Here is a 27,060-nt window from a genome sequence, read left to right as displayed (position 1 = left end):
CTGCTAGAAGTTCCAGCAAAAAGAGTCCCCCTCCCTCAAGAGTCCCAGCAAAAGTCTCCTTGTGACACAATGACTCTGAATGGATCGTATACCATCCTTGAATCAAACTCTAGGTTTCATTCATTTCAAAGGCCTGGGTTCCATGTCACTCTTAAGTTGGGTGTGGTGTCAGCTTTACCCAAAGCACTTAGTCCAAGAAGAGAAGCAAGGACAGCAGCGCAAAGAAAGTGGAATAAATGCTCAAGAAAGAAATGCTTGGGAAAAAGAACACTAATGATTATGCTGGAACGTATCTTGCAGAGTTTAAACAGAAATTGTTTGAATTCTGAGATTCAAACACATTTAGTGGAAATCATCTGACGTTTTAGATGGTGTCAGCCTCTGAAATAGAAAAAACATGGTGGAATGAAATGAGCACTGAAGGCAGAAGACTTTGGTTCTAGCTTAACACTGAGGCTTGGTAGCTCTGTGGGTTTTAGTAAACCCCCTAACTTCTCTGGTCCCAGCTGCCTCACATGTATGACAAAGGAGTTAATAATATTTGTACATATAATGGTTCTTGGTTCATTTTTTAATATATACTAACATGCTTAGGTCTGAGAATTGCCAAGGGTTGCTGTCTGAGAAAACATTTGTGTGACCCAACTTGTCAGAAATGAAAGCATATTAGGGGTCATAATCTTTGACCTGTGTGGCACGCTGGCTCTTGAAGGCACTCTGCCCATAAGTAGGAATAATATCAGCCTCTCCCCACTCGCGACCTGTCAGAACCTGTCTGTGGGAGCTGAGGCAAGTTCACATCATCCTCACAGATTTGTAGCAGCACCTCAAATCCCAACCAACAAATAGCACTTCTTGTCCTTTGTCCCCCCAATACCAACAGTGAGAACTTGAGAGATACAACAAGACTCTTGTGAAATCTGAGACTTGCTTGGTTTTTCCCCAGGAAGACTTTACACAGCAATTTTCACCTTCCTATTGGCATGGAGTCATACACTCAACATAAATTCCAGCAACTCCTCATGTTACCATGGACTCTTTTGAGTGTTTTCAGGCATTCCATCACAGAAAAAGATGCAAACTGGCAGGGAGTACAAAAATAATTCCTAGTGCTGAAGTGTATAAACTTTCTTCTCTGTTACTTCTCTATCTACAGTATCTACCACAATTATAACATTTCAGTGGAATATTCTATTGGGAAGATGAAAAAGTTCTAGAGATGGATAGTGGTGATGGTTGCATACCAATCTGAAGGTAGTTAATGCCACTGAACTGTACACTTAAAAATGGTTAAAATGATAAACTTTATGTTCTGTATGTTATGCCACAATAAAAAAAAGGAACAAGAATTACAATATGATCCAGCAATTCAACTCCTAGGTATATACTCAAAGGAATTGAAAGCAGGCACTCAAACAAATATTTGTATGACAGTGTTCATTGTGGCATTATTCACAATAGCCAAAATGTGAAAACATCCCAAGTGTTTATCAACACATGAATGGATAAACAAAATGTGGTATATACATATAATGGAATATTTAGCCACAAAAAGAAGTGAAGTTCTGATGCTACAACATGGATGAACTTTGAAGACATTATAGTAAGTGAAATATGCCAGACAGAAAAGGATAAATATTGTATGATTCCACTTATATGAGGTATCTATAATAGAAATTCATGGAGACAACAAGTAGATTAGAGGCTACAAGAGGGGTTGGTGGAGGGGGAATGAGTTATTGCTCAATGGTTAGAGAGTTTCTGTTTGGGGTGGTGAAAAAGTTTTGAAAATAGACGTGGTGATGGTTGCACAACACTGTGATTGTAATTAATGTCACTGAATTTTACACTTAAAAATAGTTAAAGTGACATTTTGTTATGTGTATTTTACCACAATTTAAAAAAATGTATAGCATAATATACTAAAAACAATTGAATTCTACACTTCAAACAGGTGCATTGTACAGTATGTTAATTATGCCTCAGTAAAGCTGTTTTTAAAAACAAGACAGTGATTGTCTGAATGAATAAAAAGTAAGTAAAAAACATGATCCAACTATATGCTGTCTACAAGAGATTTACTTTTGAATCAAAGATACAGATAGGTTGAAAAGTGAACGGATAGAAAAATATATTCCATGTGTATTAGTTCCCTATGACAAATTACCACAAACTGAGTGGCTGGAAACAATGGAATTTATTCTCTTGCAGTTCTGGAGATCAGAATTCCAAAATAAAGGTGTCAGCCAGGTTAGTTCCTTCTGGAGACTGAGGGAGAATCCATCCCATGCCTCTCCTAGCTTCTGGTTCTTACTGGCATCCTCAGCATTCCATGGCTTGTGGATGCATCACTCCAATCTCTGCATCCATCTTCATATTGCCTTCTTCTCTGTGTCTCTGAAATATCCATTTCCTTTCTCTTATAAGGACACCTGTCAGTGGATTTAAGGCCCACCATAAAACTAAGATTATCTCATCTCAAGACCCTTAATTATATCTGCAACAAAGACCCTATTCCAAATAAGGTCACATTCACGTGTATCAGGGGTTAAGACTTAGACATATCTATGTGTAGTTACAATTCAACCCACTACAACATGCAAACAGTAACCAAAAGAGAGCTGGGATAGCTAAACTAATAGCAGACAAAATAAACTTTAAATAAAAAGTTGTTACAAAAGACAAAGAAAGACATTATATATTGATAAGAAGGTCAATCCATCAAGAAGATACAACAATTATAAACATACATCTACCTAACATCAGAACCCCCAAAATATATGAAGCAAAAACTGGCAGAATTGAAGGATAACTAGTTCTACAATATGCCAGTTCAGTAATGGATAGAACCACCACACAGAAGATCAATAAGGAAACAGAAGACTCAGACAACACTATAAGCCAACTAGACCTAACACACATATATAAAACACTCCAGTCAACCACAACAGAATAGACATTCTTCTCAACTGCACATGGAAATTTCTCCAGAACAGACCGTACATTAGGCCACAAAACAAGTCTCAATAAATGTAAAAAGACTGAAATCATACAAAGTATCTTATCTGGCCACAATAGAATGAAACCAGAAATCAATAACAGAAGGAGGGCCAGCCTGATAGCACAGCAGTTAAGCGCGCATGTTCTGCTTCGGTGGCCCGGGGTTCGCTGGTTCAGATCCCGGGTGCAGACATGGCACCACGTGGCAAGCCATGCTGTGGCAGGCGTCCCACATATAAAGTAGAGGAAGATGGGCACAGATGTTAGCTCAGGGCTAATCTTCCTCAAAAAAAAATAAAAATAACAGAAGGAAACTTGGAAAATTCACAAATATGTGGAAATTAAACATACTCTTAAACAAGCTGTGGATCAAAGAAAATTCAAGAGATTAGAAAATAATATAAGATGAATGAAAATGAAAACACAACATATCAAAACTCATGGATTATAGCAAAAGCAGTGCTCAGAGAGAAATTTATAGCTGAAAATTCTTACATCAAAAAAGAAGGAAGAGGAGCCGGCCCCATGGCTGAGGGGTTACAGGTCCAAGTGCTCTGCTTTGGTGGCCCAGGGTTCATGGGTTCAGATCCTGGGCGCAGACCTACTCCTCTCATCAGCCATGCTGTGGAGGCATCCCATGTACACAGCAGGGGAAGATGGCACAGTTGTTAGCTCAGGGCTAATCTTCCTCAAGCAAAAAAAAAAAAAAGAGGAAGACTGGCAACGGATATTAGCTTAGGGCAAATCTTCCTCACAAAAAAAGAAGAAGAAAGACAGGCCAGCCCCATGGTGTAGTTGTTAAAGTTCCAAGTGCTCTGCTTTGGCAGCCCAGGGTTTGTGAGTTCAGGTCCCTGGTGCAGACCTACTCCACTCATCAGCCATGCTGTGGAGGCATCCCACATAAAAAATCGGGGAAGACTGGCACAGATGTTAGCTCAGAGCTAATCTTCCTCAAAAAAAAAAGAAGAGGGCCTGGCCCTGTGGCATAGTGGTTGAGTTCAGTCTGCTTCGCTTTGGCAGCCCGGGTTTGTAGGTTCAGATTCAGGATGCAGACCTACACCAATCATCAGCCATACTGTGGCAGCAACCCACATACAAAGTAGAGGAAGACTGGCACAGATGTTAGCTCAGGGCTAATCTTCCTCAAGCAAAAAAAGAGGAAGATTGGCAATAGATGTTAGTTCAGGGTGAATCTTCCTCAGGAAAACAAATAAGGTAGAAGAAGAAAGATTCCCAAATCAATAACCTAATTGTATACCTAAAGGAACTAGAAAAAGAAGAGCAAGTTAAACTCAAAGCTGGCAGAAGGAAGGAACTAATAAAGATTAGAGCAGAGATAAATGAAATAGAGAATAGAAAAACAATAGAATCAATGAAACCAAAAGTTGATTCTTTGAAAACATCAACAAAATGGATAAACTTTTAGCTAGACTGACTAAGAAAAACAGAGAGAAGATGCAAATGCTAAAATCAGATTGAAAGTAAGGTCATTACTGCAGACCTTACAGAAATAAAAAGGATTATAAGAGAATACTGTGAACAACTGTATGCCAACAAATTAGATAACCTAAATGAAATGGACACACTCCTAGACAAACACATACTACCAAAACCAACTCAAGAAGAAATAGGAAAATTTGAACAGACCTGTAACAAGAGATTGAATCAGTAATCAAAAACCTTCCCCCTAAAAAAAGCCTAGGACCAGAAGCCTTCACTGGTGAATTCTACCAAACATTTAAAGAAGAATTAACACCAATGCTTCTCAAACTCCTCCAAAAACTGAAAGAGGAGGAAGCACTTCCTAACTCATTCTATGACACTGGCATTACCCTGATACCAAAGCCAGACAAAACCAACCCAAGAAAGAGAAACTTGAGATCCATATCCCTTATGAACATAGATGAAAAAAATCCTCAACAAAATACTAGCAAACCTAACCCAGCAGCACAGTGAGAGGACTATACATCATGAGCAAATGGGATTTAAAAACCAGGCTGCAAGGGTGGTTCTGCACATGAAAATCAGTGAATGCACTATACCATGTTACCAGAATGAAAGGGAAAAATATATGACTTGTCTACTATGGGTACATTTACTTGTAAACAAGCTATTTGGGGATTAACAGGGCAGGGTGTTTTCACAGATGTCAAGGTGGCCCAAAATATTTCTCTTTTCAACTAAATATGATCAGAAAAGCTGTATTTTGCATGAAGGGGAATTATATTGAAGTTCTATTAAGACAATTTTGACCTCAGCCTTTTCAGTTGAAACCCATATGATAGTTTCCCTCCTTCCCTCCCTCTCTCCCTTTCTTCCTTTCTTCCTGTATATCGTTCTGTCTTAAACAGAGTATGTATTTGGCTTTCTCCTGGGGAAGGAAGAGAGGAAGCATCAACTTTATGTTCCTCCAATTGGGTTATAGTCTGTAAATTAATCCTTTCCACAGGAAGGTGTTCCCAAATGACTCCAGTTACCTTGGAGGAAGCAGGCTAATTTATCTCCCTATTATGGATACTACCTGGCTGCCATACCCTGAATCTAATAAACAGAAATTAACCTTGAGGGAAGCTGTAAGCAGATTTTTGCTCAAGACTCCAATGATAAGTCTAAACAGTACAGATGGGAAGTAGGGGCTGGGGACCACACTCATCTCTCCCCTTGACCACTTCTTAAGCCTTCAAGGAATTCATCTTGCTTCTTCCCTCGGCCTCCAAAGGGGTCCCACACGTACATTCCTCTTCCCAAAATGATTTTTTGCCTGTACTTGATCCCTTCCTTATTTTAACTCCTTTTCTCATTCTGAAGTCTCTGGCCTCAGTTCCTAGGGTACAGTGCTCCTCCCAAAGAAATCAATCAGTTGGAAGTCAGATTGTTAGTGCTAACATTGGGCTTTGTTAGTATTTGGGATTGTTAGTGCTAAACATAGGGCTACAATTAGCACAATGATAAGTATTAGACCTGAGGAGTTTGGGGTCATAGTTTTATTACATAGATTTATTAATAAATAATTTGGTGACATCTGCAATTTTTTATAACAATCCATATAGAACTATAATATATATTTTTTAATTGAATGTAACCTAAATTTTTTTGTTTCTTTAAGTATATTTCTTGTGATTTTCAGTCCTGGCATTCTCTGTAAGTATAAATCTTTCTATCCTCTGCCTGACTTCTGTTGCTGATTTGCCATAGAATTGAGGAGGTTAAGGATATAAGGTGTTTTCTATTACAGAAAGGATTTTGCTTTATCTAAAAATGAAAGACAAAACCCCAGAAACATTGCTAATTAAGAGGTTTAATTCCTCCTAAAAACTCTCAGGGAGTCTACATAAAAGCGTTATACTCTGAACTCATCTTTAAGTTGATGTAAATACAGATAGATACAGAAACAACTATAGGTATGTGTATATGCATGGGTTAGTACATGTAGAAGTGTTACCTAGCTCTGTCAGCTGAGAGGGTGATAACACAATGACACCCCAGTGGCAAGAACCACACCTAGCACCCAGGTCTTGGTTTCTAAATACCATTTCTCAATACAAGGAACCAGGGGACATTACGCAAAATTTGTGAAGAAGTCTTCCTCTTTAAAACTTGTCTTTCATTACATCTTAGAATGTTTTGTCCTTTCTTACTTTTAGCTATATGTTTTTCATGTGATTTACTCCTTTACAATCAGCTTTGTAATTTTTTTAAAAAAATTACTTTGTACTGTTTGAAAAGTAATACATTTTCATTCTGACCATTAAAAAAAGAAATATAAAGAAAAAAACCCAAAAGTCTCTCAATGGGTTTCTTAATTTTGAATATTGATCAAAAGACCTGAAATCTTTAACTTATTTAAAACATTCCTATGATAAATACATTGGTAGGCAAAACTGAGTCATTGATATTTATTAATCTTTGAACGTTTTTGTAGGACCTTTTTATATTCTCTATTAGTTTTCTAATGCTGCATAACAAATTACCACAAATTTAGTAGCTTAAAACAACACATCTATTATCTAACATTTTCTGTGGGTCTGGGGTCCAGGGACAACTCAGCTGGGTCTTCTATTCAGGGTCTCACAAAGCTGCAGCCAAGATGTTGGCCAGGCTATATTTTCATGTGGAGGCTTGATTGGGGACATCTGCTTCCAAACTCATTATTGGCAGATTCATTTCCTTGCAGTTGCAGGACTGAGGGCCCCGTGTTTTTGCTCATTGTTAGCTAATGGCCGCCCACAAGTCCTAGAGGCCATCACTGGTTCCCTGCTATGTGACCCTCTCCATGGGCAGTTTGTATGGCCATCTGCTTCCTCAAGGCAGGCAGGAGAGCTCCAGTGTGCTAAGCTGGACTCAGATAAGGTAATGTAATCACAGGAGTGGTGACATCTCATCACTTTTACTATATTCTTCTGGTTAGAAGTAAGTCACAAGTCCTACCTGCACTAAGGGGAAGGGATTATACAAAGGCATGAACACCCCAATAGTTCACTGGGCGTCATGTTAGGGTCTGAGCTCTCATTTCCCCATCTAAATTGGAAGTAATAGTTTTTGTCTTAAGGAACATTGTGAATGTTCTTCTAACAGAAAAGAAACTTGGACATCTTCCATCTCAACCACCTTATTTTATAGAAAGGAATTGAAACTAAGAAAGAGTAAATGATTTCTCTAAGTTTGGCAGATGGAGTTCAGAGTTGTATACTCCCAGGTTAGCCCACTTTCTACACACCGTGATGCCTATGAGGTAACTGATTTTATTTTATGGTATTTTCACTTTAAATTTAAGCAAAATGAAATATACATTTATTGGTAGGCAGGGCAGAAGGCAGGGCCAGGCATTATAAAGAAAGTCGCATGTAAATTGTCAAGGATGGCAACCCCCATGTGCATTTGTGTTCTGAGTGTGCTCAAGTACAAGAGCCAGTGACTGAAAGAGAATTACTCACCTTGAGGGGAGGCTAGCACATACATTATTTCAGTTAGTCACTACCAACAACTCTATAAAGTCAAAATTATTCTACAGATGAAAAAAACAGGTTCAGTGAAGGTAACAGTTATTCTGGGTACTGGCAACCATCAAGTTGCAGTGAACAAATCAAAGCCTTGCTCACTTCCAGCCCATCCCATTTCCCTATCACTAATTTACATCATTAATTTACAGTCTTGTGAAATTTTTCATAGTCTATACAGCCCTTACCTTTTTCCTTTCGACTAAGTCTTGCTACTCTTGGGGCTTCTTGGTGGGAGGAGCTCATGATAACACTGTTAAATCTTCTAACCCTTTTAGATGCCTATAAGTATCTCCTGGCTTTAGTCATGTTGCCATAAATAAGCCTAGGAGAACCTACTTCATAAATGGTTTCTTGGCCGTATATTAGGTGACTGTGAATTTCCGTGAGTCTGTTAAGTTCAAGACATTAGTGAACCAAAAACAGGTTTTTAAAATTTTTGAATCCCAGTTCCTACTCTTGATCTTCTCATTTATTTTCGGGATCCACTTCTCATTTAAGGCATACTTAGCTACTAAAAAGATTTACAGAGATTTAAAGTACGAATGTCTTCACTATTGAATGTTTATAGAATACATTTTCTCTTCTGATAGTCTTTGGGGCAACACATCTTCCTGGGTGAATGTAGGATTTTTCACTAGGTAGTGCATTCTCCTAACATATCTTGGGCATTAACTCCTCAAATGTTTAAAACCCAAACTGCTAGTTTACAGGAAGGATTAACTGAGACCCGCCGCTGTGCGGAATCGTTCAAGGTCACTGGGGCAGGTGCCCACCCCAGGACCTGAAGGTGGGCTGCCAGGCCCATTTCCTTCTCCGAAGTCGACGCCGGCTCTCTCCCCACTCTCGGGGTTCACTCGGACTGGCTGTGACCTGGCTTGGAGACCCCCGTCCGCCCTCCCGGCGGCCGGCCTTGGAACGGCGCCTCTGGAACGTTCCTGAGCGGCGGGAGGTAGGAGCGGCTCGGGGGAAGCGGGGCGGAGCCGGCGACGACCGGCGGCCGAGCCACGCCTCCCCGGGCCGCTCGGGGGCGCCCGTCGGCGGAAGCCACGCTCTGCGGGCCGGGAGGGGCTCTGAGCTGTGGCGGCCGCGACGCCGCGCCCGCTTGCGCTTGCTTTCTCCCGCTAGCCGGCTGGCTGGCCCCGCGCCGCAGGACCTGCGCTTCGCTTCCCCTGGCCATGCAGCGCCTGGCCATGGACCTGCGGGTGCTCTCCCGGGAGCTCTTCTTCTACCTGGAGCATCAAGTCCGGGTTGGGTTCTTCGGCTCGAGAGTGGGCTTATCCCTGATTCTGGGCTTCAGCGCCGCTTATGCCTGCTACTACCTGAGCAGCATTGCCAAGGTGAGCTAGGGGTGGCGCGAGCGCCAGGCAACGGGCCGCGGGCGGTTTTGCCGGGAGTGACAGCATCGGGCGAAGCCGGAGGCTGCCTCTGGTGGGGGCAGGTAGCTGGGGCCGTCCTGGGACGAGCACGCTGCTCCCTAGTTGTTGCCCTTTCCCCGGCTTCTGGCGGACGCCCCTGGAGCGCTCGCGGGAAAGCCGGCCAGCCCCCGCCGCCTGCCTGCGCATCCGGCCCCGCTCCTCGGACCGCAGCCCGGACCCGCTGACCTCGGCGCGGGCGGCGCTGCCCGCCGCCGTTCGCTAGCCCGGCAGAACGGCTCGGCAGTGCTGTAGCACTTTTGAGAATTATTGCCTTATTCCAACTCGCGCCTTTCCCTGGAGGTTTGATAAACCACTTTTTAAGTCCGTTGTGACTGTGAATTATTTGCGCCGGGCTTCCAGAAGGAGATGTAATCGGAGGGCTCGCGCGCGCGAGGGACGAGGCTGCTCATTTCTAGTTTACGGTTGGCAGAAACTTTGTTCTTGATCCTTCACTGATGCTGGCTTTCCCCACAGAAGCCCCAATTAGTGACGGGGGGTGAGAGTTTCAGCCGCTTCCTTCAGGACCACTGCCCCGTGGTGACAGAAACGTACTACCCGACGGTCTGGTGCTGGGAGAGTCGAGGACAGACGCTGCTGAGACCCTTCATCACGTCCAAGCCCCTGGTGCAGTACAGGAAGTAAGTAAATTTCCGTTTTCGGGCATTTCTTCAAAAACATAGTTTTTTGCATACTCTCAGTTCTTTGTTAATAGAACCTCTGGTTTAGTAAGTATGTGGAAAACAAAGGGAGTGTGAAAATGGAACGTATGTCCCTCACCCTCAGCTGCAGGAAAATATTCAGGTATGGCCTTTCACCATTTTTGCGGGGGGGGGGGGCACTGTGATGTAAATGGTTTATTTCTAGGATGAGAGAAGTGTTTGGGGGTTACTCTTTTCCAATTTGTCCTGCGTCTATCCCTGAGGACCTAGATCCTTCAATGATATGCACCAATTCATTGATGCTGGGATTAGGGCTGGAGGAGAGAAGGCTAATTAATTTGGATTTTGTGTGATGGACTCGTGTAAAGCGCTTCATTTTGATGAGCAAATGGGTTTTTGATGATAATGTCCTTGAGGTGTTAGAGATAGGGTCCAGAATATGTCAGTAGCCAGGAGATTTAAATGGTGCCTGTTATTAATTTCCCTGAGTCATCTAGTCCTTCTGGAGTTCCTTTTCTTGACTGAGACTTCAGTTCAGAGATACTATGTGAGAAGTACTTTGAGATATTCAAGAAGCAAATTTTGTAATATACTCTGTCAAAAGACGGCCTCATTGAGTCAGAGATCTGGAGCAATGATCGGATCAGCATTTTACTTGTTCGTAATTCCCTATTGAATTATTTGGGTGACCTCAATCAAATAGAGGTTAAATGCTGGATATTTTGGAATAATGAGGAAATGATTAAGATAAATATTTGAAGTACTTTGAAGTTCATTTTTATATACTGACTTTTACTGATGTTGCTGGGGATACTTTATGGTACTAATTTCATAACATTCTTGTAATGAAAGAAAATGATATAGGTGTATGTGTTAGTGAATGCTGAAAAAAGTTATTTTGAGATGACCAAATAATGTCATTTATTTATAGAATTAAGACACTAGTATTAAGACAACTTGAAACACTTAATGATATGTCTTGAATTATTTATTTCAGTGAACTTATTAAAACTGCAGATGGAGGACAGATTTTGCTGGACTGGTTTGATAATGATAACAGTAAGTGTTTTATGGATGCCAGCATCAGACCGACTATCTTATTGTTGCCCGGCCTCACTGGAACAAGCAAAGAATCATATATCCTTCATATGATCCATCTTAGTGAAGAATTGGGATACAGGTACCCGTCAAAGATTCTTTCCGTTTTTTCACTTAATTTGTTCTAAGTGAAGCACAAATATATCTCCATGTGTGTGTCAGAAATACTTATTTCTTGCCTGAATTAAGCCATCCTCTAAATTATTATGTTTTCTGCTTTCTCTCTTTTTTCAGGGAAATGCATAACTGAATCATCTCACAGAAAATAGCACTTAGCGTAGTAGGCACTCAACAGATTTTGGTTGAATGAATGAATGGAATTGGAATCACCTAGGAATTGACATAGGAACCAAGTGTGAGAAGCGCTAGGCCCTACTGAAGGGAGTGCTATGGAAAATAGCAATTACAAACCCCTGAGACAGTGGCCCTCATGTCACATTCCTTGTTTGGGCCCTGGATCCACTAATCTTGTCTCATTGACTCAGATCCCAAGTGTAAAAAATATTCAGAATCAGCTTGTAGGTCATGCTTATTTTTCCAAGGTGACTCATGCCTGTTTTGTCCCCCTGAGTTTGCAGGTGCACATGGTTAGTGTCCCGTTGATGATGCCACAGCATTTTTGAGTAACCGTTATTCAACTCGGTCACCAGGTACAACTTAATGTTTTGCAAGTGACTTAGCAACTTTAAGTTTCAGGTTCAGCTCTAAAATCTTAAAGCAGTGTCATTGTTACTGCTTTTCTGTGCCTCAGTTTTTTTAGCTGATAGTAATTATAATGGAACACTCTGAGTTGCATTTGAAGTGAGCTGTATTTTTGTTAAACTGGAAACACTTGTTTGTGTGAAAAATTAATGTTGAGTTTATATTAATAAAAACATTTTGATATAAAGGGGAAAATGCCATAATAGCTCATTCAATTTTAAGAAGTAAGCTCTGATCTTTTACAGAAAAAGCTTATTTTGTCCATGAAGTGACAGGCTCTCAGAAGCTTTGATATGGCGTCCCAGAATTATGATTCCAATGAAATTTACGCTAAGCAATAGCAGGAATTCATTGTTATTCCATGTTTAACTACCATCCTGTTAGATATGAGGCTTGATTCCTATTTTTTGCTAAAACTTAGTCATGCTCAAAAAGTACAGATCATAAAGCCTTTTGTACCTATCTAAATTGCTGATTCTGTGGTTGGCCTGAGCTGTCTCCCAAGACTTAGAAAGTGCTTTTTAAAAACAATGAAGTTGAAACACAAGGACTAAATCTTATAAGCCTTGGATTTGCTAGCACATATGACTTCCTTTCATGACTTGTGTAAGTTGCCGAACTGTATTACCATGGCTATCAATACAATGTGCTTCAAAGCTACTGGAAAGTTCTAGCTTCCCTAAGAATTAAAATCTATTGATTCCAAAATTTTATTGAGAATGTATGATATAAGGAAGGCTTTGTGATAGGTACTATGAAGACGTACAAAGAGTCATGGGCATTTGTCCGTGCCTCAAGGAGTCTATGAGAGGGGAAGGCTGGACAAGTCACTGGTAGCTGCTTGAAGACCCAGCTTATTTGGGTTTAGGGAACTCTAACACTAAATCAGATTGGGCTTGAAGGTAACAGAATGCATGAATAAGCAATGGTCAGTAAACTTCTCAATGGTCTTTGGGCCTATCAGCATTTATTTTTAACGGCAAGGAATCTCTGAATCTAGGTAAGAGAGGGTGTATCAGTTAGCTTTTGCTGTATAACAAACTATCCCAAAACTTAGTGGCTAAAAACAACCATTTTGTTCATGATTCCATAGGTCAGCAATTTGGGCTGAGCTCAGCTGGGTGGTCCTTCTGATCTGGTCGGGGATCATTCATGCATTTGTGATCAGCAGCCAGAACAACTCCATGCTTTAGGGGCCCTCAGCAGGGATGACTCATCTCAGCTCCACGTGGTCTCTCATCCACCATCGGGCTCGCCCCAAGCGTGTTCGTTTGGTGGCAGAGAGTTCTAAGAGTTCTAAGAGTGCACAAGAAAGCTGCAAGGCTTCTTGAGGCCCAAGCTGAGAACTGTCACAGTGTTGTTTCTGCTGCATTCCAATCAGAGCGAGTCACATTCTAGTGAAAACAAGTTACGTGGTCAGCCCAGGAGCAAAAGGTTGGGAAATAGACTCTACTTCTTGATGGGAAGAGATATAAAATAATTTTTTGCAATCTGCTACAGACAGCCGGGTACTTTCACAGGCCACTGAGGTAAAAAATGGATCTGGAATTTTGGCACAAGGCTGGTTTGAGTCCTTAGGTCACAAAACAGATCAAGTTGCTGATACTGTAGTATGGGATCTAGGAGGTAGTAGAGCTTGTGGAAGGCTATGTAATATGGGGAATGTGCGTGGGCTTTGGAGCCAGGCCTGGGTTCACATGTTGGAACTGCCACTTACCGAGTGACCCTGGGAAATTAATTTTTAACTTCCCCAATCACAGTTTCTTATTCACTGCAGACAGTTTAAATGAATTAGAATGGATAAAGTGCTTGGTTTAGTGCCCTGAACGAAGTGGGTCTTTAGAAATGTTTATGTCTTCCTTCCCAGATTTTCTGTTCCCTGATCAAACAGAACATTTTTTATAGTTTAAAGAGCAGGTACAAGCAAAGCTACCTCTTGGGGACTGTAAACATCTAGCTTCCTTCCAGGAGCGCTCGGATACTTTTATGATGTCTCTTGTACAATAGCTTCACAGTCAGCATGAACACCCCAGTATCATGGGCGCACTTGCCTGCAGGCCCCACCTCCTATCTTATGTAAAGGTTGAGTGTTGAGGGAGAGTCATGCATTCTGTCAGGTCATCAGGGAGCTGTTGATGCTTGTGACAAATGATTTGGACATTAGAGAGAACCTAACTTCTGGCATGTGGACAAATGAAACACAAGGGTCTACCATTGTTGCTATTAAATTTTTTTTCCTGTACCTGAATACTAACAAAGAGACAAAACTTTTCTGTTAAGGGTTATTAATTCAAAATTAATAATAGAAGAGATGGAAACTAAGCTAAAGGTCGTATAAGGTAATTATGAGCAAAGGTTTTACTGAGAAGTCAAAGGTAAATAGAATTGAATGGGCAGTACTTGGCCCGCCTGTATGTTGTTCGCCTGCATTGGCAGAGCGCCAGTGTGTACTCCCTGGATAAACTTCCTCCTGAGAGAAGAGAATTGCTAAGCCAGGCAGTCCCAGTCATTCTTCCAGATTTTAGCGTTCTTCCAAATTTTATCAATCAGATAAGTTCTCCATCTTCTGGAGAGCGAGTAAAATGAGAAAGGCCAGGAGTGTGTTTAAAGAGAAGCCTTTGTAGAAACCAGAGGACTAGAGAAATAGTCGTTTCCTCTAATAAGTTACACCCATATGACTGATACATCAGTTAGAAATCTTACCCATTCATTCAAGATTTCTTTTTAAAAAAAATCTCTATTCAGTAACACAACCTAATAGATATTATCTTCCGCACCTGAATAATATCCTGTTTTCTTAAATATTTTCCCCAGTCTCTGAATTAATTTCCAGCACTACAACTAAAAGCAAGGAGAAAAGCAGTGACTCTGAGACCATCCAAATCATCTTTTACTTTGACGTCTTTTGTTGAAAGCCTTCATCTACCATTTTATTCTACCCTCAATTAATACGAAAAAGAGTGACCCATCCAGAAATATGTAATAAGTTCATTGAAATTTAGGTCCGTCATTAAGTATTTTGGTACTGTGCAGTATCAGAACCTATACTCCCAAAGAGCGTATGGTCTAGTTGAAGTGACAGAGTATGCAGTAGTAGTGAAGAAATGCATTAGAAGACCAAGATTGGCTGCAAGTGACAGAAAATTCAAAATAACAGTGACTTAAACAAGATACAAGTTTCTTTCTCCTGTAACAATGCAAGAAGGTGGACAGGGGCTTGTGTAGTGTTCTGTAGCGTCAGGAAACTAAGTTTCTGTTATCATGTTACTTCATAATCCGTGGCTGCTTCAGCTTCAGTCATCACGTCTGCATTCCAACACCCAAGAAGGGGAAAAACGGAGACTAGAGAACACATCAACTTTCATTAAGGATGCTTTCCAGCACTTGTGCACACCACTTTTACTTGTATCACTTTGGCCTGCTGTTTCTTAGCTGCAAAGGAGGCTTGAAAGTGAATTCTTTATTTTGGGCAGCCATGTACCCAATTGAAATTGGAGGCTTCTGTTACCAAGAAAGAAGAGGAGAAAGGATACTGGGAGATAGGGGGCTGGCCCTGTGGTGTAGAGGTTAAATCCAACATGCTCTGCTTTGGTGGCCTGGGTTTGCAAGTTCGAATCCCGGGCACAGACTTAGACCACTGTCAAGCCATGCTTTGGTGGCAACCCACGTAGAAAATAGAGGAATATTGACACAGATGTTAGCTCAGGGCTAATCTTCCTCAAGCAAAAAAAGAGGAAGATTGGCAATAGATGTTAGCTCAGAGTGAATTTTCCTCACCCAAAACAAAAAAGATACTGGGAGATAACTGGCTGCCTCTGACGTTGAGTGGTCAGAGTGTTACAAGTGCCAGGATTCTGGAATATCAGAAAAACCAAATAAGACATTTTATGGAGGGAAGGAATAGGTCACCAGTGTCAGATGACACTGAAAGGGCAAGGAGAACAGGACAGATAAAGCAAAATTTGAGAAGAGTCAGTGTAGCAATGAGGGATGCTGGGGGTTAAGACGACCTCAGGAGACAAGAGCAGGAGGGGATCACACATTTGACTACTTTTAAATGTTCCTTTGCTTTCCAGTTTGGAGATTGTGCCTTCACGTTTTTGATTTAGGGGAAGTGGCACCAGCAGATACTAAGCTTTAGGTGACTTTCAGCTTTTCCTGCACCATTAGAAGTGCTTTGGCAGGTCCTCAACAGACCCTTCCTGAGGGAGGAAGGAAGGAGAGGCTGCTCTAGGGAAAATGAGGCAGTGAAACAAAAAGGCACTTCTGCCTACTCCCCAATCTAAAAACAGTAGCTTAGGTAAGAAGTCATTTTAAATTAACACCAGAATATTTTTATCTAAAAGTATTTTTATCATTTTTTTGTTGTTAAAATAATTTGCTTTTTAAAATTTTGAGAATGAGTCAGTTAGCTGATTATTCATGAGATTGGCTAGATGAAATAAAGCATATTAGAAAGCACTGAATGAAGATATTTCTGGAAAAAGTTATGGTGGATACTGACAAGTGGTCTCCTTCTCTAAGGAACTAATTGTTAGATGTTCCACTATGAAATAATACTTCAATTAACAAACTTTCTGGGACAAAGCTCTTTTTATCACAGTTGGCATGTACTCAAAGGGTGCTTTGTGTTCAGAGCACCCATCTTCTTTGGAAAAAGAGACTTTAATGTTACCAGCTTAAATAGCTTGAGGCAGCATAGGGAGGTAGTTAAGTGGATCCTTGAGTCATTTCTGCCTGGATTCAGATCCCAGCTCTGTCACACGCTACCTGTGTGTCCATGGACAAATTATGTAATCGCTCTGTCCCTGAGTTTTCTCATCTGTAAAGATAACAGTGCCTCATAGGGTTTCGAGAATTGCATGTAACGTATATGAAGAATGTTGGCCCATAATGAACATTTTAAAAAGTATTAGCTATGAAACTTAAAGGAGTGAATGAGGCCATTGTCTGGCTTAGGGAAAAGCCTCATGCTTTTAGTCTGGTCAGATGAAGATGAGATACTTCCTGCCTGAGTCCCACGGGGAGAAAGGGAATGCCCTGCTTGGGGGAAGTGGTCGTTGGGGTCTACATCCGGAACACATATGTGTGTCTGACTCGGTTTTAGGTAATCAAGTTGCCAACAGTGACCTGTGACACTGGAATAATTCCTGTTAGTTCAGAACACTTTTGTTATTAATTAATAACAAATGTTGTTATTAACGTAGAACACTTTTGTTATTAAATAGAGTTTTCTGCAGGCTAGTTCAACTGTGTCTCTAGTTGACAGATTCCACAAAAATACCAAAGAGATCCAGCTAGAATTCAAATGAGTCAGATAAAATATGAGAAAATCAGAGAGCAACTAAGTAAATGTTAGAGAAAACAGGAGAGCTAATGAGAAAAATATTAGAGCTAATGGGAAAAAAAGATTCCAATAAAATGTTGTAAGAGATCACTGAAAGAGAGCTCTTGCTGCTAGTTGTAAAATAAGGTTTTCAGCTTCCTCACATTAAGGATCACTTTGACTCTTTTGTCCCCTTGTGGCCACTGATTTTGAAATATTATGCCTAAAAAATAAACTGCAATAATTAAATATTGAATTGTTGGTCAATTAAAAAGACTTGTTGGTCTTCTTTTAATTTTAATTCCTAGGGCCACTTAGAACTAATGAACAGTAAGAGATAACCAGAATTGCAATTTTGCTTTACTATAATTAAATATAGCTTTGCTAGGGCAGGCCCGGTGGTACACCAGTTAAGTTCACATGTTCTACCTCGGCGGCCTGGGGTTTGCCAGTTCAGATCCCAGGTATGGACCTAGCACTGCTTGGGAAGCCATGCTGTGGCAGGTGTCCCACATATAAAGTAGGGGACGATGGGCACGGATGTTAGCTCAGGGCCAGTCTTCCTCAGCAAAAAGAGGAGGATTGGTGGCAGATGTTAGCTCAGGGCTAATCTTCCTCAAAAAAAAAAAAAATTAGCTTTGTTGAGTGCCTGCCGCATGATAGGGCCCATACTAGGTGCTATAAATAAGTTATCTTATTTAATATGTACCCAATTCTAAGATATATGTTATTATCCCTATTTTACAAACCAAAACAAAACTACAGTGTTAGTAATTTCACCAAAATTAGCGTGAGACAGGGTTAAGATTCAAGTGTACAGCTTTGCTACAAATAAATGTATGATTTCTGTTGGGCTCTTTGAAATGATGATCATTTTTGAAAATTCTTCTTTACTACTTTTTACACCCTTGGATGTCTCAGGCTCTTAGAAACAACCAGCTCCTCAAATCCCATGATTGTTGCCTTTCAGGATAATGTATACCCATAATATCATAGGGCTCAGTTTTATCAGGGAAATTGAAGACATGATAGGCAAACAAGTCATGTTTCCTACTCAGAGAATAGATTTTGTAGGCGAAGAGTTGAAACAAGTGAATGAGATTCTTAAATTATGAATTAACCTTTACTGTTCTTCATTACCATGTGATAATCAGGAGTTGGGTATGTAATATAGTCAGTAATATATTCTTGTTAATTGTGTTTTATTTCTGACACTTAATATTCTAGAAAAAGGTACATGAATTATGTTAATCTGTTTTAATATCTTTATGGCCTTAATGAGGTTGGAAATATTCAGGTACTATCATTTTTTTTTAAAAGAATGTGTATTATGTCGTTGGATGTCATGTTATGTAAATGTAAATTAGGTTAAGATAGTTGATAATGTCATTCAGACTGTTTACGTCTTTACTAATTTTTTTGTCTCTCAACAGAAGGATGTTGTGGATTTTCTGTCTCCATTTAATTCTGTCAATTTTTGCTTCATGTATTGGAGGCTTTGTTATTAGTCACATATACGTTTATGATTGTTAGTCTTCCTTTGCCTTAACTCTTTTACCTTTATGAAATGTACTTCTTTGTCTCTGGTCGTGATGTTTCTCTGATATTACTGTAGCCACTTGAGAATTCCTATGCTTACTGTTTACATGATATATCTTTTTTCATACTTTAATTTTCAAAGTATCTGTGTTTTCATACTTAAAGTGTATTGCTTGGGTCTTGCTTTTTTATCCAGTCTGACAATCTGCCTTTTAATTGGGGTTTTTAGTCCATTTACATTTAATATAATTATTGATATGGTGGATGTAAGGTTTACTATTTTATTATTTGTTTTCTGGTTTTTTGTTCCTTTAGTCCCACCACCAGTTTTCTTTGTCTTTTGTGTCGTGTGTCGATGACTTTTTGTCTTTTCATTCACATTTCAATAATTAGGGATCATTATTTCTTCAAATATTTTTCTGCCCCATTCTTTATCTCCTCTTCTTCTGGGACTGAAATTACATGTATGTTAGATATTTTGATATTGTTCCACAGATCACTGAGATTCTATTCTTTTTTTAAATCTTTTTTTTCTCTCTCTCATCTTTAGACTGGAACTGCATTGTGCAAATCCAGTGACTTTTTTATTTCAGATATTGTATTTTTCTGTTCTAGAATTTACATATTTTTAATGGATTTTATTCCTCTGCTGAGATTTTCTATTTTTGAAATTCATTACAAGCTTGAGCATAGTTATAATAGCTGCTTTAAATCCTCCTCATCTATTAATTAACATCTGGACCATCTCAGAGTCAGTTACCCTGATTATGTTATCTCATCTCATAGGTCATGTTTTTCTGTTTCTTCATGGTCTAGTAATTTTGGATTGTGTTCTGGACATTTTGAATGATCCATTGTAGAGGCTCTGGATTCTGTTATATTTTCTCAGAGTACTGATTTTTGTTTATTTGTTTTATCAGGCAGATAACTGGGCTAAACTCAAGTTCAAACTTTGTCTCCTCTGTAGTAGACAGCAGCTAAAATCTCTGTTCAGGTGGGTTTTTTTGTTTTTTTTGGGTTTTTTTGAGGAATATTGGCTCTGAGCTAATATCCATGCCCATCTTCCTCTACTTTATATGTGGGACGCCCGCCACAGCATGGCTTGATAAGCGGTGTGTAGGTCTGCACCAGGATCCGAACTGGCAAACCCTGGGCTGCCGAAGTGGAGTGTGCAAACTTGACCACTATGTCACCGGGCTGGTCCTCTGTTTAGTTTTTTATCTTTAATTGGGCTGCTTGGAGTCTGCCTCACATATGTATAGATGAAGGGTCAGCCAGAGCTTTGGGCCCAGTTTTTATCCAGAATTTAGGACTTTCCCCTTGTGTCTCTCTCTCTTTTCTGAGATTTTCCCCTGATTTTCTAACTGCTGTAGTTGCACCAAACTCTGTTTTCTGGTTTTTCAAGCCCATTGGACTTCAATCTGACTTTTATCCATCATTGAGTAATACCACCCTGTGCTTCCCCTCAGACGGAAACCTGTAAGAACAGAAAACTTACCCGATGCCATTTTCTTCTCCTAAGTGTCAACTCTCATTCAGTTTCTGCCTGCTTTGGTTGTTCTCCATTGACTTTATAATTTAAGAGTTTATAGTTTTTATTCCAGGAATGGTTGGCCCAATAGAATCTACTCTGACATTTCCAAAAGCAGAACCTCCTTGTCATCTTTTCTTAATCTGGCGTTGAGAACTCTATGTCTATTTTGGTCCTAACCTATGTTTCTATCTTACTTTCTTTCATTACCCTCTGTTTTACAGTGTTTTAGCTAAGATAATCTATTTTCTCATACCTTAGAAAATTTTATATGTGTCTGCCTTGTAGCTTTGCTCACATTGCTCCCTTCAACTCATAATATATCCCACACTTTCCTTCTGCTGAAATCTTTACTAGTTTTCAAGTCGCAGCATAAAATCTATCTGCCTTCTCCAATAATGTTTTCCTAATCAATTTTGCCCATCCTGACTTCATATGGCTTTACTGTCTATACCACTCATTGGACATTGAATCATATACTGCCTTGTACTATCACTTTTGTTGTAGTCACTCAACTGAAAATATGGTGCATCTTTTCAACCTAACTAGATTGTACTCTCCTTGAGGCCAGGAACCTTAAATTTTTATTTTGTTTTATTCCTGCAAGCTCTAACTCAATCTTCAGTTCAGTAAATATTCTGTATAATAAATTTTTGAATGAATGAATCATCCAATATTAATATTCATGTAAAGTGCTTAGAACATGATCAGGCACATAGAAAAGACTAATAAGTGTTATCTGTTATTGTTATTTGAAATCTGTGTAGCAATCTCTGAATGTTCCTCTCACTCCACCCTTTGACTCTTATATCTGTTCTTAGCTCAAAGACTTGTGGAGTCTTAGAACTGGAAAATATTTACGGTCGTCTGATAAAGTCACTTTGTTCTAGTGAATCACTGGGCTTGAGCAGATTCAAGGCTATCTGGTCTATCTCCCTATAACAGTGGTTCTCAACCTAGGGGACTGTAGACAGCCCCCAATCCCAAAGAATTATTTGTTTCAAATTGTCCATAGTGCTAAAGGTTGGGAAATCCTGTGCTGTAGGTAACCCTCAGCTTTTTATTCAACTTTCATTAAAAGGGACTCACCTGCTTCCCTGGTTAACATGTTCTGTTGTCACAGAAAGTTCTTAGTACTAGATCTATTCTTTATTTGGTATTTTTTTCTCTTTATTTATATTTTCCCTGTTTTGAGAAGAAAATTTAAGTAGTTAAAATACGTGGGAAAAATAAGTTTTGGAGAACAACTTTCCTCACATACGTACGCTTTGAAATTGTTTGAGAGAAATTGTAAACATTAATTTGGAGAGCACTTATTACAAAGGTAGCAGAGGCTTATCAATGTCTTAGGAATAGTAGTTGTTTCACAGCAGCTCTTTTAGTTTTATGTGTAGTGCTCCCTGATGACTCTCAGGGCAGAGAAGGGGTTAAATGAAAGAAGAAGTTGGTTGCTTGTCACCAACTGGAGTGGAGAAAGGGACAGAACACAGCTCTCATTCTGCCTTCTTCTCTGGCTGCTTTGCTCCCTCATTCTTCCTTATCTCCCTGCCCTGTTTCCAAGGCTGGAAGTATATGCAGTGATGACTGCTGCTGGTTGAACATTGTCAGGAACAAAGGCCTAGGGAGAGGTCAGTGCAGTTCTTCCTCCAGCAAGAGATACCAGAGCTGTGATCCACTTTTCAAAGTTGCCTAAAAGAAAGTGCAAATATCCCAGTCTGCAGTTTGGAAGAAAATCCCAGGTGTAGAGGCTGCTTTTTCATGAATTTGTAGATGATCTTTTTTTTTCCCCCCACCAGTTCTGTTCCTGTCTCTCAGCGGCAGTCACATGATGATGTCTTGCCCCAGAAGCCATTTTTATTCTTGGGTAGCGTTTGCACTCTAAAAGTGGTTCTTTTCTGAAAGACTAAGATCTTCAAGGTTCAAGGTCACAATTAACTTTATTCCCGATTCCTGTGTTATACGAGTAAATACAAGTGTCTGACTTAAATTTTACTTACGTCTAGCCTGTCTTGCCATTCTTTTTAGCAAGAAAAGATTAAGGACTAACTGACTCTAACTTTTCTGCTTGTTTTTACAGTATATTTAAGATCTTTCTTTGACTAGTCAATAAATTGTAATATTTCTAGCTTTTTCTCAAATCACGTTTCTGAGCTTCTTAAACATTTCTCTTCTTTCTGTTGGACCTAATAAAATTCTCTCTACGACCTTTCAGATGCAAAAAAGAATTCCATTGCAGAAACATATCCTGAATACCACGTTGAGTTCTAAACCCCCGACAGGAGGGTCAGAGTTGTGAATGTTCCGTAGGGCAATCGGTGCATCAGTGTGTGAACCTATGGGGTGATGAGCAGCACCATGAAAGCAGAGAGTGAGAACCTTTAGTGGCCTTGATTGATTGGATAAGTAAACAGAGAAAAACAGAATGGATTTGAATCAACATGAATATAGATTGAGTAAATCAAAGAGAACCTGTGCAGACACAAGTTGGGATTTTGTTTGAGGATGGGAACAAATACAAATCTGGGGTTATGGCTGACTGAAAGTTAAATGAGAGTGAAATATTTTAAATGCAGAATGACTTTTTAGAGCTAGCACGGTGCTACAATTACCGTTGCTACTAACAGCTAACAGTTGTGTACTTACTATGAGCCAACACTGCCCTAGCCCTTTACATGTGATGGTTGACCCGGGAGTGGCAAACAGGATCACACAGGGAGTGTTCCTCCTCTAGGTCACCTGAACACCAAGCAGTAGCCTAGAGGGGCCCATCCTGCCAGCGCGGGTGCCAGGCTCCTTGCAGCTCTGCCTGTGGCAGTGTTTTCACGTCAGGTAAAATTCCAGTCTCCATGTTTGCTGAGCCTTGAGAGAACAAGAGCTATTTCTTAGGATAGGAATAGATATTTATTAATGTTACAAATAGAATAGGTAGAGGACATTTTTTTTTATTTGAGGCAAAACATTTAAGTTTGACTTGTATTTAGAATTGTTTTAATAACACTTATTGGAGGCCTATACGTATGCATAGAAGTTGTAAAAATTCTGCACTTGGCAGGAAAATTTAATATCATGTCAACATGTGGTTTTCTGATTTGAACCCACATGTTGAATTTAGAGAACTGTAAAGGTATTTTTAGTGCATTTAGATGAAATTGTCAGACTTTCTCATGTCTTTGGAACAGATTTTTAAAAAATCTTTTAGTGCTCTAAAAGAGCGCTACTAAGATGATTTTAATATTATATTGTGAGCAAGAATCGTGTGTAAAAATAACAAAAATTCCTTTCCTGGTTTTTAGATGTGTGGTTTTTAACAACAGAGGAATGGCGGGGGAGAATCTCTTGGTAAGTAAACTTAATGACAATAGCTTAATTTTTTAAAAAATTGTTTCTAGTTTTATAACGAAAAGTACATTTTTTTATTTAAAATAACTCTTATTATGTAAACAACACAAATTCATTGTTGAAAAATACAGATGAGGGAAAAAAAGGAAATGTACAAGACCCATAATTACACAACCAGGGAAATCCCCTTAGTCCATGTTCATCTGATCTTATATGCAAATAAAATATATGTAATATATTTATATTTTTATAAAAATTGAGGTTAACATCAATAGATATTTATCTGTATCCCTTCTAATGCAAAGCACCTTTTCTTTAAAAATTAACTAGTAGAAAACAAATTAACCAGTGTATTGATACTTTTTTTTCACTTAAGAAATTTAGTTTTGCCGTGAAACAGATTGACTATGTCTTCTATACCTATTTGCCAGCCAAAGTTTACATAGAGGAAATATTATTTAAATCAGCTTTTCTCTCTCTCTCTAGCCGCTAAAGTTTTTGCTAGGATAGAAATTCGTCCACCTCTTAGAAAATCATTACTCTATCTGATGGTAAACTTATGAGTTGGAATGAGAACTATTATTACACTCGCTGAAATTTTGTTGAAGCTTTTAAACTTTTAGTTCCTCACCATTTCAACAAGTCAAAGGCAATTCCACTAGAATTGCAAGAAACTTTATTTTTGAGTCATTGATGGAGACTATTAAGACTATGACTAAATCATGCTGGAAATAAAAATTTACAATCCTGTCACCAATGTTGGTACTTTATGAGAACTTCGTAATAAAAAGGGCGCTTGCGTTTTGCTTTACAGTGACTTAGGCCCTGCAGGGAATCGAGATCACTATGATTTTAAAAGCTAAAGTTATAAGGTGTTGACAGTCTCATTCAAGTGCCTCATAATAATAGTTTGATGTGGAGGGTCCCATTCCCTTATTTAGTCCAGCCTTTAGGAATCTTATGGACAGAGGGGAGGTACTCTAAAGGGGAAGCTTGAATTTGTCACCAAACAAATTGTTTTTGAGCAGCTCTTGTCTGCTGTCTATCCTTCTACGTGCTTCCAGAACCCAAAGATGGGGAAGACATGGTCTGAGGCTCTCAGGAAAAATAACAGCTGCAAAGTACATTCTGTTAGGTCCCATAAAGTGAGGGACAAAGATCTGTTCATTCAGCAAAGCCGTGTTCTATGCTCTCAACAGGGTAGCTTGCCTTGTACTCCTGTACCAGAGAGTAGGGTGAGGGGTGTACACGTTGTTAGACACAACCCTAACCCTTAGGAGCTTTAACTTAAGTTGTAGGAGAGCGTCAGATACATAAAAATACGTGCAATACAGTGCTACGTATAACCGTAGGAAGACTTTTTAAGGCTCCAGAGCATAAAGGGAAGGAGTAACTAACTGCCTTGGGGAGGTGGGAGAACACTGTAGTGGAGGCGAATCTGAGTTGGATCTTGAAGGCAGTGGTATTGGACCAGGAGGGGGCATAGAGAAGCTTTCTCAGCAGAAAGAGCAAGGTATTAAAGAGCATGGAATAGCAAGTACCTACTTGTGGAGGGATAATGATGATGATAATTCTACTTAATATCTGTTGAGTCCTTAGAAACTATCAGTTATATCTTTTCATACTTAACATTTCAGCAGTAGAAACAACCCCGTGATTTAGTTAAGCATAGCTACCATCATCCCCATTTTGCAAAAGAAGAAAATGAGGCACAAATAGGTTAAGAACTTGCTCTAGCCAAGAAATTCGGAGCCAAGATTCAGACCCAGGTAGTCTGACTATGTGCTTATGTTCTTGTACCCTCTCATGATTCAGGAAGTGACAGAAATTCTTCTAGAAGGGGTAGGACCAGATTGTGAAGAATCGTGTAGAATCCCCAGGACCTAGTATTGAACCAGTGACATTTTTCTTTAATTTCAGCTTTATTGAGGTATAATTGACATATAAAATAATTTGATCCTGGTCATGTTTTAGAAAGAGGACCATGACAGCGGTGTATAGAAAAGAGCTGGAGGGGAAGGAGGCTGGAGGCTGGAGACCTGTTAGAAGGCAGTTACTGTAGACCTACCCAAAGTTTGAAAGCAGATGCAGGGGGGCTGAGGAGGAGAGAACAAAGATGAGGGGTATTCATGGGGCAGAAAGAATAGTATTAATTGTATTGTGGGAAGCGAAGAGAAGGGAGTCGAGGTTAACATTTCTAACTTTGCTAACTTGTAGAAGGCTAATATGGTAAAAGGTGATACTTGCTGAAATAGGAAATTTAGAAGAATTTACAATATTTTGGTGTAATAAAAATAGCAAATTCAGTTTTAGATCTTTAGGGTGCTTTTAGATCATCCAGGTGGAAATTTCTAGTAAACAGGTGGATCTGCTAGACTGGCCCTCAGGAGAGATGTGCAGGCTAGAGAAAGAAATGGATTGTCAGTGCTCAAGTGGTACTTGGAGCTCAGGAATGGTTGAGATTGCTTAGAGAGAGTTAGAGGTAAGGGGAGAGGTCAGTAGATAGAATCTTAGAAAACAACAAATAGGAAGGACAGAAAAAGAGGAAGAGGAAGCTTGAACAACCTTCTACCCTTACCATTTAAAGTTGATCAGAAATTTACTTTGAAAGAATGCAGCAACCCAGTAATTTTAGCCATAAACTTTTTTTTTTTTTAAAGATGGCACCTGAGCTAACAACTGTTGCCAATCTTCTTTTTTTGTATATTGCTTTTTCTTCCCAAATCCCCGCAGTACTTAGTTGTATATCTTAGTTGTGGGTCCTTCTAGTTGTGGCATGCGGGATGCTGCCTCAGCATGGCCTGACGAGCAGTGCCATGTCCACGCCCAGGATCCGAATCGGTGAAACCCTGGGCCACTGAAGCAGAACCTGCAAGCTTAACCACTCAGCCACGGGGCAGCCCCTAGCCATAACCTTTAATTGGATTTTTGAAAAATCTCCAAGCACTCTTTGAGTTCTTACAAAGGGATAGCATATAGATACACTTTTTTATTATTATTATTTTAAAGAATTCACTGAGTTCTAAGGGCATGAGAGTAGCTTGGTCTCTGGAGCCTTTCCAGTGCCCTGCATTGAATTCTGATGAACTAGTACTTCCAGAAAATATCTGTATCATAAAGACTAATGTGATCTAATTTAACAAAGAATAAGAATGTAAAATGGCCAAAATGTAATTATAATTATATCCTTTTAGAACAACTGCTTTAAAAAATAAATTTAAGGGAGCAAATTAATTATAATTTAATATATGCTTCTCAAAAATGAGATGCCAATGTTGATTATTAAAGTTACCTGTGATGTTTAGATCCCTTGATAACCCTTCTTTCTGCCCTAGAGCTATGAACAATTATCGTATTGGACTAGAGGAACTCTCTGTTTATTTAAACCTCACTTTGTTCCAGGATTTAATGTAGTTCAGAACCAGAGTAAGTAAAACCTTAGGTAGGCATA

General features: G+C 39.6%; 1 protein-coding gene across 3 annotated transcripts in view; it reads left to right on the top strand.

Annotated features, from left to right (window-relative positions):
- The first annotated feature begins 9,019 nt into the window (after nt 1-9,019).
- The window catches only part of ABHD3 (abhydrolase domain containing 3, phospholipase), a 37,018-nt gene continuing 18,977 nt past the window's right edge, over nt 9,020-27,060 (top strand). For 2 of the 3 annotated variants that reach the window (XR_011504518.1, XM_014860406.3), the window contains exons 1-4: nt 9,021-9,337; nt 9,890-10,053; nt 11,072-11,254; nt 23,564-23,609. Coding sequence is in view for 2 of the 3 variants with exons in the window: in XM_014860406.3 (XP_014715892.1) it covers nt 9,176-9,337; nt 9,890-10,053; nt 11,072-11,254; nt 23,564-23,609 (555 nt within the window). In the remaining variant the exon portion in view is untranslated. Of the gene's footprint in view, nt 9,338-9,889; nt 10,054-11,071; nt 11,255-23,563; nt 23,610-27,060 lie in introns of all 3 variants that reach the window. The other variant, XM_044773547.2, reaches the window with a different exon arrangement.

This window comes from Equus asinus, chromosome 7 (genome assembly GCF_041296235.1).
Source record: "Equus asinus isolate D_3611 breed Donkey chromosome 7, EquAss-T2T_v2, whole genome shotgun sequence".
NCBI lineage: Eukaryota > Metazoa > Chordata > Mammalia > Perissodactyla > Equidae > Equus > Equus asinus.
The sequence above is the reverse complement of the archived record's forward strand: the minus strand, read 5'-3'. Positions and strand labels throughout refer to the sequence as shown.